This window comes from Mus caroli, unplaced genomic scaffold (assembly GCF_978045245.1).
Source record: "Mus caroli unplaced genomic scaffold, Mus_caroli_1 scaffold_10, whole genome shotgun sequence".
Classification (NCBI taxonomy): Eukaryota; Metazoa; Chordata; class Mammalia; order Rodentia; family Muridae; genus Mus; species Mus caroli.
The window spans coordinates 66,590,193-66,607,563 of record NW_028227265.1 but is presented as its reverse complement, the minus strand read 5'-3'; the positions used below and the strand labels follow the sequence as shown (position 1 = coordinate 66,607,563).

Here is a 17,371-nt window from a genome sequence, read left to right as displayed (position 1 = left end):
ATACATTTTCTTATACTTCTCCAAATTTGCAGATTCAACAACCTAAAAAAAAACTTTACATACTTTAAAACTTCCTTCAGAAGTCTGAGTAGGTTTTTCATTAACTTTCATTTGATTTTTCTATAGGCCATGGCATGATGATTTTACTCAAATGTAGACAGGTGAAAAAAAGATTGCACCAATCCAACCACATAACCTGAAATGAAGCATTTAGGAACACTGTGCCATGCAAATTACCTGACCATTCCATTGTAGCTGACCAAAGTCCTCCCAGAAGCAGTGCAGTGCTACTGATGATTTGACCTAATGTCAGCGACAATCTTGTATCAGTCTTTCTAAATGATTGTCCCCTGTCAAAGACATTTCTACAAGAGGTTCACATGTGTTTTCTAAGGTTTCCCACCTGGAAAAAAAAAAAAAAACACAACCAAGAACACATCTGTTTACATAGATTCGCTCATTAGTATGTGGGCTATCTGATATATTGTTAGCATTTAAGACTGTGGATTTTAAAGATAAGCTATGAGGTGTAAGGATTCTATACATTCAATAGCAAAGGATATATCAAGACTTGATTTACTTTCAAGAAAGAGTTATAAGTGCATATGGGGAACACTGTACAGAAACTATAGTGAGAATTGGTTGGATGCTCCAGACGGAGCCTGCAGATGGTCCAGGAGTCTGGGTAACAGAAGCAGTACATTTGGCCTTCCAGACTGCCATTAGATTGTAGGTTGTGCAATTCTCTTAGAACACTTGACCCTCCAGCTTATGTTTAGGGTGAAAGCTTGAGGACCGTATGGCCAAACAGTTTGATTTTTCCAAACAAAGTGGAGCAACAATAAGCTAGGCACCAAAATGGTTCACAGGAAAAGGAGAAACATGTTGTAATATTGAGAGGTCATGGCTTAACCCCATCTTGACTTCTCTATAAGAGTAGACAAATTGAAATTGAGTAACTGAGATAGATGGAGGTTTAATTTAAGGCATTTGAAGTCCTTTTATAGAGCTTTCTAAGATCACCCTCACTAGAAATGAGGAAAGCAGAGGTTACTTTGAAACACAGAAGCCCATCAATACCCTTTCCTCCTTCAGTTCTTTCAGACTTAAGGAACACTTGGTATTCATCTTCTATGACCACAAAATAACTAGGTCTTCTTAACAAGAGTAACTGAAATTCCTCCTTTAGTCTCATCAACTACTAAACAATAAATTCAAACAGACTGTTGATCATTGTGTGTTCTAGGAAAGAGAGGGCTCTCATGTAAAAAGGTGCCTAATAATGTTTCAATCTTAGGCTTCTATAAACAGCACTCTGGGGACTACCTGTGGGTGAGATGGAGAATTAAATTTATATCATTATAGTTCCAAAGGGTGTAAATTCTACTCACAGTTTGCAACAATCCCACCAGCCTGATTTTGTTGTACAGGAAGTAACAAAAGACACTGAATGTAGGCATAAAAGTGTAATATATGCACAAAGCATTACATATGACCCTCTAGATCACTATCAATACTTACCTGGATAACCATCTGGAGGATCACTTTTCCTAACCACTAATAGACTTCATGCATGTGCACGTGCGTGCGCGCATACACACACACACACACACACACACACAAGCATGCATAATGGTAGATAGATGACAGATAGATGGATGATAGATAGATAGATAGATAGATAGATAGATAGATAGATAGATAGATAGATGGATAGGTGGATGGATGGATGGATGGATGGATGGATGGATGGATGGATGAATAAATAGAGCCTGATTTTCTTACTGAGTTATATGAACCATGTAGTAAGAGAGTTAGCATCATAAATATTTTAGAGTACACTTTCTAAGAGATTATCCAAATGCATACTCTATAAGATTTTAGTAGATGGCATAGAAGACTTGTGATGTACATTTCTGATCATTCTGCTTAGAGAATATTTGTTGATAAAAAGTACCATATCTTTGGTTGTGAGCCTAGCCTTTAACAGCTGAGCCATCATAGTACTACCGGAGGATCCAGCAATACCTCTCCTGGGCATATATCCAGAAGATGTCCCAACTGGTAAAAAGGACACATGCTCATAGCATGTGTTCATAGCAGCCCTATTTATAATAGCCAGAAGCTGGAAAGAACCCAGATGTCCCTCAACAGAGGAATGGATACAGAAATTATGGTACATTTACACAATGGAGTACTACTCAGCTATTAAAAAGAATGAATTTATGAAATTCCTAGCCAAATGGATGGACCTGGAGGGCATCATCTTGAGTGAAATAACACAATCACAAAAGAACTCACACAATATGTATTCACTGATAAGTGGATATTAGCCCAAAACTTAGGATACCCAAGATATAAGATACAATTTGATAAACGCATGAAACTCAAGAAGAATGAAGACCAAAGTGTGGACACTGTGCACCTTCTTAGAATTGGGAACAAAACACCCATGGAAGGAGTTACAGAGACAAAGTTCGTAGCTGTGATGAAAGGATGGACCATTTAGAGACTGCCGTATCCAGGGATCCATCCCATAATCAGCTTCTAAACGCTGACACCATTGCATACACTAGCAAGATTTTGCTGAAAGGACCCAAATATAGCTGTCTCTTGTGAGATGATGCCGGGGCCTAGCAAACACAGGAGTGGATGTTCACAGTCAGCTATTGGATGTATCACAGGGCTCCCAATGGAGAAGCTAGAGAAAGTACCCAAGGAGCTAAAGGGATCTGCAACCCTATTGTTGGAACAACATGATGAACTAACCAGAACCCCGGAGCTCTTGTCTCTAGCTGCATATGTATTGAAAGATGGCCTAGTCGGCCATCACTGGAAAGAGAGGTCCATTGGACTTGCAAACTTTATATGCCCCAATATAGGGGAATGCCAGGGCCAAAAGAATGGGAATGGGTGGGTAGGGAAGTAGGGGGCGCTATGGGGGACTTTTGGGATAGCATTGGAAATGTAATTGAGGAAAATATGTAATAAAAATATAATAAATATTAAAAATCAAAAAAAAAAAGGACACAGACTAATCAAAAAAAAAAAAAAGTACCATATCATTGGATCTCAAAAGTTCCCACAGCCCAAGCATGACGTATTAGTCTCAAATAACAAGATAATGGGGGCAAAGTCATCTATCCAAATAGATTAACAGTATTATATGAAAAATGTCGTCAACAGGTTTATTTCACTTTGGGCACCTCAAATGTAGAAACCATGGAAAAGCTACTTGACTATCTTCCATGTCAAATTTTTATGAAGGACTAAATAGAATGACTAAGATAGAACACATCATCATACTCTCTCCATCACCCTAAAGTTCTGTATTCTATTTTAAGTGATATTATCAGAGAGCTTTCATCCAATTAGAGACTGAGTTCACCCAGGAAGCTTTCTATGTGCCTATATCTGTAGTAGTTTATCGACCCTCCCTGAGACTAAAAGCCAAAGACACAAGGGCATTGGTGTTGAGTGATAGCAAAAGATTGATGTCCCAGTTTGGATCAAATTTGTACTCCCAATACCTGCTATACCTCCATAGATTTGATGACACACAGCCATTTTGATTTGGGCCATCTGCTTTGTAAAGTAGGGCACATGATAAACTCTTGCAATGTAAAAATAAGTTCCTTTAAATAAAACTTTTGGAGAGAACAGAAAGTTTCCTAAAATAAAGTGTCTTCTTTCAACAGGGTGTCACATATAGAGAATGATAATGCAGTGTCCACTATAAAAACAGATGGTTGTAATATGCTTGTTTCTATATTTCACTTCTGACTTGTGACATCACAGCTGTGGTATTTGTGTGTTAATTATATATCCCAGTTGGATGAATGGATTTAATGTTTCCTCCCTTTGCCTTTCCACGGGAAACTCCAAAGTACAGATTAGATGAACAAATACAGGTGGTTTTCTATGGAAGGCTTAACTTCCCGCTGAGAGTGAGCAACCCTGCTCATGTGTGTTCTCATTGTGCTCCTAGTGTTGTGGCTGGGTTTACTGGGGAAATATATTAGAACAAGAAAGATTGAAACAGAAAAGTGATTCCTGTTCATCCTTATTTTTCAGTTTATTCTCGTAGTATAACAAAATACTATTGCTTCTGTAAGAAAATATTCATTGATGTTGTTCTTGTTTAGTGATAATTTTATCAATGATAAACCCAGCTCATACAAGAATGAAGAAAATCCTGGAAGAATTAAAACACATAGCTTTAGATCCCCTTTCATAACTTGTGTCCATTACTTGTACTGAGTCTTTCCTCATGCCCTTCACTTTTAGCTTTTCTTGATCTCTTTTCTTCATCTTATCATGTACTCACAGATCTATTTGTTTGAATACATTTGCTCATTGGCTAGATTCCAGAGATGAGAAAGCAAACAATTGCTTCATTCTGAGATTGTGTAAATTTGCTTAATATACATTTTAGATTTCCTGAAAATTTTAGCATTGAATTTTTTTTTTAAAAATAGTATTCCTACATACACACTAATTTTTTTTAATAATTTATCTGTTGATTAACTTCTGTGATTCCAATTCTTTGTTATGTTGAATAAAGAACAAGAAAGAAAATTAAGAAAAACAAACAAATAAAAATAAGAATATTTTAGATCAGTTACATAAATCATTCAACTATACTTTTTAAATGGTTGTAAAATATGTGAATCTTATTTCAATAAACACAACATATTGCACAGATACTGCCTGACTCAGTATGTGATGAACAGTATTGTCTCAGTCAAAGAAAGTCACTGTTTATTGTAGATTTTACTGTTTCAACTAACTTGAATTCCCCGTTTTCTATGAGTAGTTAAAGTAATGTATTTGTAACTATATTTTTACTGGATGAAAGCCACTTTAGTGAATACCCAAGATCTGTTTCTTTGGGGAAATAAGGTTAGGATCTAGAGAGTTTGATTGATCCTTTCATTATCTTTTGATATACTGATGCCCTCAAAGGGTTTGCAGAATTGTCCGTTGATGTTTAAAGCCTAAAAGTATTTGCTGTGGGATCACATGAGTGTTTGTGTGCTATGGTGGGAGGAGGCAGATGTTCAGTTATTCATCCTAGATATGATTAGCATGTTTTCATGTCACTACCTAGTGGATGCCAAAAGCAGTTCACCTACCTCTTGGCCAAATATATCTCCATCTGTTTCTAGTCAATAAAAGAGAATGTATTCTTATTGAGAACCACTACCCTAAGCCATCTGCTGTGCCCCTGTTGTTGAAGTCATCTTGAACAGGTGTATCTATACCTTGGAGATAGGGATATCTTGCATAGTGCAGATATGGCCAATAGGAAGATTAGATTTTATAATTCTTTGATATCACTATTAAATAAATGACTAAATGATTATATGATAACTGTTGTGTGACTAGTATCAGAAAAATTCCCTGGCCTATCTTTTCCTCAATTTGTTATAACTTAAGAATTCCAAGTGAGAAAGTACCCAAGGAGCTAAAGGGTCTGCAACCCTATTGTTGGAACAACATGATGTACTAACCAGAACCCCGGAGCTCTTGTCTCTAGCTGCATATGTATCGAAAGATGACCTAGTCGGCCATCAATGGAAAGAGAGGCCCATTGGACTTGCAAACTTTATATGCCCCAACATAGGGGAATGCCAGGGCCAAAAGAATGGGAATGGGTGGGTAGGGAAGTGGGGGGCGCTATGGGGGACTTTTGGGATAGCATTGGAAATGTAATTGAGGAAAATATGTAATAAAAATATTAAAAATTAAAAAAAAAAGTATTCCAAGTGTTTCCACTCTAGTTTCCACATCTGGGAAAGCATACTCTAAAAAAGATAGGCTAAAGTCTCATGCAAGGGCCAACTATTTTCAAAGCATCAAACAATTATGAGTGTGAAGAAGTCAGTTGACTAAAGTGTTCAATCCCAAAGACGAGCACACCTGGAAAAGAAAAGTTTGTCCATAGAGCTATATGAATAAGAACAGCTGAAGTAAACTCACTTTTATCCACACTACACCTTGGGAGACGATGAAATCAAATTCCAAGAACAATTTTGTGTTTCGAAAAAACTGAGATCACAAGACTCATGTCCTGTATTTTTCTTTTGTTTTGGTTGGTTGGTTTTAGATTTGTGTGTGTGTGTGTGTGTGTGTGTGTGTGTGTGTGTGTGTGTGTGTTTCTCACATGCACTCAAAAATTTCCTCACACAGACCAATTCTTGGACTATGTTTCAACATCCAGGTCTCAGGCTTGTAATCAGAAATGAATCAATCATATCTTTCTCTACATTATTTGAGTATGGATAATTATGGACTAATGAGCATGCCCTTTCTGTGATATTTTGGATCACTTATACCTTGAAAATATTTCAGCTCTCTGCCAATTAAGTAAATTGACATAGTAAATTAGAATGAAGTCAGTGGACAAAGATGAAATCATTTGAAAGAAGGATTTATTTTAATATTCTAATGTCCTTTATTTAAACTGCATTTCCAGAAATTTATTAAGGAAATGTCATCCAGGTGGATCATTTTAAGGAAAAACTCCTTCATTTGTGAAAAAATATTCTGTAAAGATACCATTTCATCCAATTATGTAAAATTTAAAGAGAGCATGTGTTGATTTAATGGTGATTATGGCTAAGAAATTTTGCTAACAGATGATGTTTACATTAACATTTAAGTAAAATTTCACAAATAATTTCTTAGAAATAATTTCATAGTGCCTATTAACATAAAAAAATGAGTAGCTTTCTCCAGAAACTACAAACTTCACATTTATAATAAGCTTTTTTTATGAATCAAATTTAACAGCCTCATACATGTATACAATGCACTCTGATTATTTTTATACCTTGTAGTATTAGTAATGTCATTTCCAGTTTTGTTTTGTAACATACTGAGCTTGAACTCAGGGTCTTCTAGTGATCATCTGTTTGAAACTATCCATTAGTGTCTGCTTGGCTCTCCAGCGGGTACCTAACTGAAGACATGGCCCCCACCATAGAAAATTATATCAGTAGCAAATATATTAATAAGGAAGCACACATTCCAATGAGTCCCTCAAGTATTCTGCCCTAGCTATTTGGAGACCTATTCCTGTTCAGGAAAAGTCATCTACATTCAAAGGCTGTTTCACATCCTATAGATGGCAATCACTTTGCATTTTTTGTCTTTTGTCTGGCTCTGACAATCTGTCCATCCCCCTTTCCACAATATGCCTTGAGCCTTAGATGGGGTAGAATAAATGTCATTCAAGAAACAATCTTTGAATTGTGCTGTTAATTCATTATTCACTACAAGTACATGTTCCTTATATTCAAAACAAAACAAAAAATTTACTGCTGGGCTAGGGAGGCAGCATAGTCAATGTAGTGATGGCCTTGCAAGTGAAATATCTGAGCCTGACCTCCAGAAGCAAAGACATAATGCCAAGTGTGGTGCAGCTTAGCCTAGCAGTTGGAAGGAAAAGAAAAGAGAGTTCTGATGGTTTTGTGTACAATCAGCCTAGCTCAAGTCTGGAAGGCAGCAACGGGGGCACTGGCAATTGTTGGGGCAGCAGTTGTGATTGCTGGGGCAAAAGTAGGTCATTTTCAGTGATATTTACCTTTCTTAAACTCTGTGCTATTCAAAGCCTTAAATGCAACTGGATTCTGGTAATTAATTAATTCTGTATAGCAACAAGGAATTAGGTAAAGAATTTATTGTTAGAGCTCCTTTTTCTCTTTCCCAGAAGCCTTACTTCTTGCTGGACAAGTGAGAGGGAGGATTGGAGCAATTAAATTTTAGTGAACCAGAAGAAGAAAGTCATGTTCGCAGAAAGAAAAAATTTATACAAGCAAGCATGCATAGACACACACACATTCATACACACACATACAAAAACAATGTTAGGCTCAACAACCTGTCTCATCAACTCTAAAAGTATTCATGCATACATACACACATATATACTTACATATACATGTATACATACAAATATACATACACAGACACACACACACATACATATATGTTTGTTTGATGGAGCACAAGCTCCCATGAGCAAACTCCATAATGCAAGTGGCAAATGCCAGTACCAAAAGAACTCACTCATTCTATCTGAAAAATAAGCTCTAACTTTTATTGCTCAAAGAAAGAAAAGACTCCTATTTTTATTTCTGTTAGTAAAAAAGCCCCTGAAGAAAAAGCTCCTATGTAAAAAGCAGTGTCATGGTAAAGTAAAAATCCTGCACTCTCTGCTCTACTCTCTCATTCTCATTGTTCCTCCTTCTTGTCCTTTTCAGGATACATGATTACATGCTATTCTAAGCCTCTTTTTTCTTTTCTTTTCTTTATTTTTTTTTCAAAAGTCACAATGGTAAAGCATATATCCAAATCATAATATATATAGGAAGTTACAAAAGAAATGTATATATTTGTTTCCATTAAGACATTATCTAATTAAACATTCATTATTTGTCACTAGCACCATTGGTTTATGGAAAGTCTAAAACAATAATTCTTATGTCATTAAGTTAGCATGGTTTTGTCAAAACACAAAACATCTGCCTTGTTTTTTATTCATATTGAAATTCTGTATAGATAAATCTAGTCAATATTTTATCTTCTGTTCTTGCACCTACAATAAATTATCCATTCCTAGTTTAAGAACACAGTAATCAGGTAATGGTTCCACAGCCCATTCAGAAGGAATGTTTTCCCTGACTGTAAATCTGATCCAGGCCTTCTTTCTATCCTACTGCAATGAGCAGTACATATGAAGCTATACAGCACCCTAATTGCAGCCTTGATCCATAAAGGGCTCAACATCACCTGTATGAATTTATGGATCATATAGAAACCTTTTTAAGAATTATGAAATCATCTATTTGTCAATATAGCATTACAACAAGAGAGTACATTGTCATTGATCTGTAGAAGATCTGCCCAATAGTGTGGGCTGATGCTCAGGGATCAAAACTCAGGAAATAAGTACTAACAATAATCAATCATGAGATGAAAATTCTGAAGACCTTGCAAATCAGAGAATTTACCCAACAAAGCCAGGCAAATGGTGAGTCATCTCCAAAGCATCACTTGTTAGTACTTGCCTTTCCTACATGGCTCCTGATTGTTGCACATTTTATAAATTGTGTAATGAATTAGAACTTACATATCACCAAGTCCAAGACATAATACTGTAATAAGTTGAAAGAAGTGAAAATAAAAATATTAAATTAACTAATTTGGTTCCCATTAAATCATTTGTAATTAAATTCTCATTTATGTTTTAGATTAGATGTTCAAATTTTATAGTATTTAGAATTTATGTTTTTTTATGACAAAATTTTTTCCACAATTATTAAAATGTTATATTAATTTTGAAAATTCTGTTCTAATGAAGGAGCCACTTCTCAGTTGCAAACTTCTACAAAACTTTCTACAGATTTTAGTTATTTGTTGCAGAAACAGTCTAGGATTCTGTTTGTCCACTAAGAGTTTTTCAACAAGAAAAATGAGGTGTAGCAAGGATGTAAGTGACAGGATTAGTCACTGAATGAGTTTATTACTTCCTGATGTCAGCTGAATTAAATTATTTGCTCATCCATTTCTCATTGGAGCCAGAATGTCTGCTCCATTTAATTTTAATATAATTTTCTCTGTGTAAATTATGGGGGCAACTTCTAAAGAAATCATGTTAAATCAGAATTAGCATACACAGTTCTTCTTTGTAGGAAGGTAATCATAGACTCTTAAAAGATGGAATTAGATTAGAAATCTTTATCCTGTCAAATATGTAGCTATAAAACACTATCTTAAGAAGGGTTTTAGGACACACAGGTTTAACATTTTATAGTGTATCTGTTTTCTAGAGAAAATCAAGACAAGTCAAAACAAAACAAAAGTATAAAATCACTTGTGTCATAATATTTTAATAGTATTCTTTCAGTTCTAGTTGTTTTCATTAACTACCATGGGAAAAATGCCTTTGCTTATAATAACTCATGGACTGAGTAAAAGAAAAGCATTTTGAAATTCTGGAGACAAGTGCTGTTATCCTGTTTATTTTATATGGGGGTTTCCATGAGAACATTTTGGAAAATAGCATTGCATGCAATGTTTAGGGACTGATATTTGGAGACATATAATTCTCAATAGTTTTGTACATTGACTCTACTTTGGAACTTGGATGATAGAATTGCAAGTATACTGTTGCTGTGTGTGTGTGTGTGTGTGTGTGTGCGTGTGTGTGTGTGTGTGTGTGTGTGTGTATCTCACATCGAAGATTAGAGACTCCACTTAAAATGTATATATGGTATATATATTAATATACATATATATTGAAATGATTTCTGGATTTAAAAACAGTCTTGTTGCAGTCTTGTTGTGGATTGGTTCAAATGCTATTTGTGTTAATTTGACTCTCCAACTTATACTTTGAAACTGGCATATCTGCCTCTAAGGTGTTGAGGTCTCTGCCGCTAGTTGGCTTATGCTGCAGTGCCTGGGCAGGGAGACAGAGGCTGGGTATTAGATTCCTAGGCAAGGGAGCACAAGAGAGGAAGAGTTTTAGAATTGCCATGCTAGGAAAGGAATAGGAGGCAAGCATGAAAGCTGAGAAAGACCTAGAACCAGCCCTGTGAGAACTGGGGAAGAGTCCTCCCCTGGCTGGCCCTGGGTAGGAGAGATGAAATATAAAATATAGTAAGAAATAATTCAGGAATATCAGAGGAGAGAGTGTGGTACCCACTCACGGGAGGTTCCAAAGTGCGCAGCCACTGAGCTACTTAAGGCTTATTAAAATGAAGCCGGCATGTGTGTGCCTTTCTTCCTTGAATCCAGAGAGTTGGGCAGTAGCCAGAAGCGTGTGTGCACCCACCGGAGACTTTAGAGAGGATTAAACAATTATTGAATCACAGTCTTATGTTACAAAGCTAAGTTTTGTAAGGACCTCACATTTGTTCACATCGGAGACTTAGAGACTCCAGTTAAAAATGTGTATATGGTTTTATATATGTATAGGGGTATGTGTATATGTATATGTCTTTGTGCATGTATTCACAATATATCTACCTGTATAAAATGTAAGCATGTATATTGTGTATCATGTTATAAATATGGATATTAATTTTGTATATAAATATGCATATTTGGTATCTCCCTGTGTGTGTGTGTGTGTTTGAAGTGTTATCTTCGTGGAAAATCAAAAGTGACCATAAAATTATTTTATGTTTGTCAACTTACACATGCAAAAATTTCAATGATTTTCTTAATTTGTTTTGATATACTACTCAGGGGTGTACAAGTTAATGACTAAAGACATCATCAAGTTGTGCCACAAATAGAATTAAAGAAGAGAGATAAGTCATACATGCTCAAATAACTGAAACAAAATGGGAATATATCCAAAAGACAGCTCAGGAGATATCCTGTTGATTTCTATATCATTATTCTGTCCTCTTATAACTTTAACTTCAGTGATCAATTTATAAAAATGGTCTGTCCAGCAGTAGTGACTCAGGCCTTTAATCACAGCCTAGGGGACAAGAAACAGCCCCATCTCTAAGTTCAGTCCCAGCCTAGTCTACAAAGTCAGTTCCACATTGTCAGGTCTACACACAGAGAAGGACTGTCTAGAAAAGAAAAGAAAAAAAAAAAGAAAGAGAGAGAAAGATTTAAAGAAAAGAAATGTCTGGGTCCTTTCAGCAAAATCTTGCTAGTGTATGCAATGGTGTCAGCGTTTGGAAGCTGATTATGGGATAGATCCCTGGATATGGCAGTCTCTAGATGGTCCATCCTTTCATCACAGCTCCAAACTTTGTCTCTGTAACTCCTTCCATGGGTGTTTTGTTCCCAATTCTAAGAAGGGGCACAGTGTCCACACTTTGGTCTTCATTCTTCTTGAGTTTCATGCGTTTAGCAAATTGTATCTTATATCTTGGGTATCCTAAGTTTTGGGCTAATATCCACTTATCAGTGAATACATATTGTGTGAGTTCCTTTATGATTGTGTTACTTCACTCAAGATGATGCCCTCCAGGTCCATCCATTTGTCTAGGAATTTCATAAATTTATTCTTTTTAATAGCTGAGTAGTACTCCATTGTGTAAATGTACCATATTTTCTGTATCCATTCCTCTGTTGAGGGGCATCTGGGTTCTTTCCAGCTTCTGGCTATTATAAATAAGGCTGCTATGAACATAGTGGAGCATGTGTCCTTCTTACCGGTTGGGACATCTTCTGGATATGTGCCCAGGAGAGGTATTACTGGATCCTCCGGTAGTACTATGTCCAATTTTCTGAAGTGGATGCTCACTGTCAGCTATTGGATGGATCACAGGGCTCCCAATGGAGAAGCTAGAGAAAGTACCCAAGGAGCTAAAGGGATCTGCAACCCTATATTTGGAACAACATGATGAACTAACCAGTACCCTGGAGCTCTTGTCTCTAACTGCATATGTATCGAAAGATGGCCTAGTAGGCCATCACTGGAAAGAGAGGCCCATTGGACTTGCATACATTATATGCCCCAATACAGGGGAATGCCAGGGCCAAAAGAATAGGAATGGGTGGGTAGGGAAGGGGGGGTGTATGGGGGACTTTTGGGATAGCATTGGAAATGTAATTGAGGAAAATACGTAATAAAAAAAATAAATAAATAAAAGAAAGTATTCAAAATGCTCAGGGGAAAAAAAAAGAAAAGAAATGAGAAAAAAGAGCAGGGAAGAGGAAAAAAGAGCAGAAAGGAGGAGAGAAAAGCAAAGCAAAGCAGTCATCCGACAATTCCTTGACTATTGCAATTCTCTGTCACTGATCACAAATATGACCCCTGAGAAACTTCAGCACTGCTCTGACCATACAAAAATTAATGATATAGAGTGTGTAGGATGTCTCCTAGCAATGTAGATATAAATGATATCATGTAGAAATTACATGTACACGTAACATACCTATGTATTCTTTGATCTTCTATTGATATAATTAAACCTACATGTCTTTGAGTTAATATTTTGCTCCTTTTTTTTTGTTTACACAGTGCAAACTAGAATATCAGGCATGTGTCTTAGGAAAACAGATCTCTATCAAATGTGAAGGACGTTGCCCATGTCCCTCCGATAAGTCCATGAACACAGGAAGAAATGTTAAAAGAGGTAAGTGACAGAAACTTGTTTATAGCTCTATGTTCAATCCACTTTCCCAGAATAATTTGTAATAAATAGTAATTAGCAGAACGTGAAAGGAATTTGCTTTTATAACTATGAGCAGATCACAAGAATACTCTCTGTCAGCTTATTCTCAGTTGGGTGTCAGTTATGCAGAGAAACCTTCTCCAAGCCTTTCTTACTTGCTTTCAAAATAAAAAGAAACTTACAGAACTGTTTACTTCTTGCTTGCTCAAAACATATGAAATCTCTAAGGTGACTCTTTCTAAAAATGATTAGGTACAAAATGTGTAAATTTAGTCTGATATTTTGAAGACCTAGGAATTGGTTCTTAATTAAAAATTTGACCACACACAAAATATCTTAAATATTGTTTTTATAAGTGAGATGTTTACTCAGTGTGCAGTGTATGTATGTATGTCAATTTCATAAATAAAACATTTCAGTAACTTGCTATTTGGTGCCATATATACTTTGTCTTTCTTAGATTACTTATTTCAATTTTCATGTGTGTGTGTGTGTGTGTGTGTGTGTGTGTGTGTATGTGTGTGTGTGAACACCTGAGTCTAAAACTGTCCAATTCTTATAATTATCCTGGATGCCCTATGGCAGAGAAATGTTCATTACTGATCTTTTCCTGAAACATTATGTATAATGGCTACAAAGATGATTTCATATCAAATTTCCCTTATATAAACTTTAGTAGTTTGAACATCCATCATGTGCTAGATTTCTGTATTACAACAAAATGCCAAGACTATACCAAAGGATAGTTTGAGTCATGGCTCGATAGATTTAGTCCATAATTTTTGAGTTCATATTATAGTATAAAACTGTAGGGAAAAGTGGAAGAGTGTTGCCAAAACAGAGAAAAAGGAGGCAGATTCCCAAATCATTTTCAAGGATGTATCCCCAAAGACCTAATTTCCTTCATTAGATTTCAGATATTTAATGTGAAGGTTTCATCACTTAGGAGTAGCAGACTTGGAAGACTAAGTATTAAATCCACAGATCTTTAAGGGGAGTCAAAATCTAAGATACAACACATACTATAGCTCTTAACCAGTGCTTCAATATCATGATGAACACGCTATGCTATTTTCTAAAACTCAGAGATGTCACTTATTTACATGTCAGTCAGTAAAGTCACAATTCTAATAAATATTTTAAATAAAAATTATGTGATGATATCAACCATGTTAAAACACTGAATCACCATTATGGTTCTAAAGAAAATTAACCAGTTTTAAAATGGACAGTGAAAACCCAGTGTTCAGACACTATTATGAACTTCTTTCTCCAAAGGGCTGGGATGCCTTCTAGTAGTGGCTCTGTGCTTTAAACATTTTTTTTTTGTCTTATACTAGAATAGATTAGCTTTACGCTTGGTTACTTCTATATCATTTTCTCTATCTTTCCATCCAATTTCTTCAACACCCTCTAAATAACTTTTGGCACATTGAATGTATCAATTATCTCCACAACTTCTAAAGCTAATTATAGTTTTCTTTCAACTGAGATTTTGATATCTGTGCCTTCCTCACTCTATGCCTGAGTGAATGTACTTCCACAATTGAACTGAAGATTTTTGACTGTGATAATCACTTCAAGCATGACATTAGCCCAACCACATTTGATATCTCAAATTTTACATATAGAACATTAATAACTTTTGAAATGTCCTCTTGGTAAGTGTTTTCACCTAAATTACAGCAACCCTTAAACAAGATCTCTGTTTAGTAACATTTCCCAATTTCAAACTTATTTTCAAATGAGGAGATATGTTTTTATGATATCAATTTATCATGTTATCTCATACTGTGATAGAATAGCAATATGTATTAAATTAGGAAAGTAACATATCTATAAAGTAGATACTAATTAATAAAAACTAATTGTTTTGAGTCAGTTAAATTTTTATTGCAGTATTTATATTAATATGTCAAAAGAGAACTTTTCATAAAGTCCTAATATCAGGGGATGAAGATAATTTGTGTTCAATTGTGCATCAAAAGAGAGGTAAGAGGATTTTAAACTAATTCTGCTCTGACAGATTGTCAGGGCAAAGGAAGAACAAGATTTGCCAACTACTGTGGAAAAGCAGTACAGAAAATTTTGAATGTCATTTCTCCACAGTGCCAAAGGCCAAGAGACATGGGAAATGTAAAACTCAGTTCAGTATCATTTCCAATCTTCCACCTGTCATTTATAGTAGAAGCATGTCTTAGGGCTACTGTGCAGTGCAGGAAATTCTTTTTAATGTCATCTCCATTATAGAAGTAGGGAGAAAGAAACTACATTCTATAAAATAGTTCTTCAATCTTTCTGATCCTCCTTCTAAGGTCAAATTGATATCACAGTAAGTTTTCAGTTTATTAATTGCAGAATCAACCTTTTAAATTTGCTTGAACTACATCAAAACAAATAATATAGTGTTTTTATAAAGTAGAGGAAAATATAATTCACCATTATTTTCCGGATGTTATTCACTTGGGAGATACATAAATTGTTCCAAACATTTACATTTAAACATCTTAAATAAAGAATTATAGATAATTTATAGGTTTATTATCCTGGATTCTGACTTTAGACTAGAGTGTATAAACAAATTCTTCAAAGAATAACTTCAATTTAAAAATCTGGTATTTTATGCTTCTTAGAGATTTCCCTTCATTTATACATATCTCTAGCATCATTTGATGCCTTTCAGTCACTAGATGTAATATTTGAAATAGGTTAGACATTTCAACTGATTATAAAGGACCATGACATGTTATACCTGAGAAAATATGAGACTTACTGTGAAAATGAACTATAAATATATTATTTTCATAACTATCATTTGCATACATATAAAATACAATTATCTATTTTATGTCCATAAGAGGCCTACAGAATCAGGCCAAGAACATAAAGAAATATTTTCTTATAATTGAAGATGTTTCCTTATGCATATATTTAATTGCAATTGTTCCTAAACAGAGAAAACCTTATATGTATAACATCAAAAGGTCCCTTTTTGTTATTCATTTTATCCTTTAGGCTCAGGGCATTGACCTTTTTCATTCTAACTGGAGCATGATCTGTGCCTCGTGATGAATGTATTTATGGTTTCAGAAGCTTCTGTTTCCTCTTGTGTCCTTGCTTCACCCTCTGCCCTTGGGATTATGGCCTCAGAGTGTAGGCATCTGGTACTGTGTCAGCTATTGTTGAGCACTGTCATTGAAGCAGCCATATCCAAGTGCTAAGGGAGCATGGGAGATTGGAACAATGTCTTATTTTGCCCTGTCATCTTGGGTAGTCAGTGGTCCTGGAGTGGAGTTCTGACTTTTTATATTGATTCCTTCTCTCCTGTAGTTGCAGAGACATGAGGAAAGTTTCTTTTTGTCTTGCTTTGGTTTTGTCTTTGTTCTTTCTACTTATTCACCAACACTCTATCCACTGTAAGTCACAGCCTTCCTTTAATCTTTAGTTGGTTAGCTTCTCAGACAAAGTATTAGTAGTCAGTTTCCAGTTCCTCGGGAATCACATACAAACGCACATGAGGAATGGACTTTATACCTTAGCATAGAAACCTAAAGTCATGGAATACATATGTACAACATAAATTACCCAGCGAGTATCCAAGTGTCTTTAGTTTTTAATCTCAAAATACCAGAATATAATGATATTTAGTGGCCTTTTGACAAAAGATGATGCATTGATGCAGTATAAGAAATAAGAATGAAGAAAGAGGAGATGGCTCAATAGTTAAAAGGGCTTGCTTCTCTTCCACAGGACCAGATTTATGTCCCAGCACCCAAGTCTTATAATTCATAATAGCCTGGAACTCGAATGTTTGAGGAAACAATATCCTCTACTTGCACCCATGTGCATAACATACATGTGACACACACATATATGAATGCCACACACACATCAAGATAAATAAATACAAACATTATAAAACAGATTAGAAGCAAAAAGAAACCTTTTGGCCTTTAGATTTTATCTTTACAGTTTACGCTAATGGTCTCAGAGCTACTACTTTCAGAGTAGAGTATCTAATTCTGATGTGTTTAACACAGTTTTCTTTAGACCACCGTAGTGAAATATCGGCAATTTACTTGTTGTAAAATGGACAACAGTGTCCCAACATGATCACTGTTGATTTGTCAAGATTAAGTGCCCCCTACCCCGACACCCAAACAAGAATTCATCAGTTGAGTCCATCAGAGCTGAAAACACTAGCCGAGTGGCAAAAT

General features: G+C 35.5%; 1 protein-coding gene across 2 annotated transcripts in view; it reads left to right on the top strand.

The window, feature by feature from the left end:
* Spock3 (SPARC (osteonectin), cwcv and kazal like domains proteoglycan 3) overlaps positions 1–17,371 on the top strand; it is a 395,167-nt gene that overhangs the window by 282,938 nt on the left and 94,858 nt on the right. For both annotated transcript variants that reach the window (XM_021169488.3, XM_021169487.3), the window contains exon 6: positions 13,001–13,115. In XM_021169488.3, the coding sequence (XP_021025147.1) occupies positions 13,001–13,115 (115 nt within the window). The remainder of the gene's footprint in view (positions 1–13,000; positions 13,116–17,371) is intronic.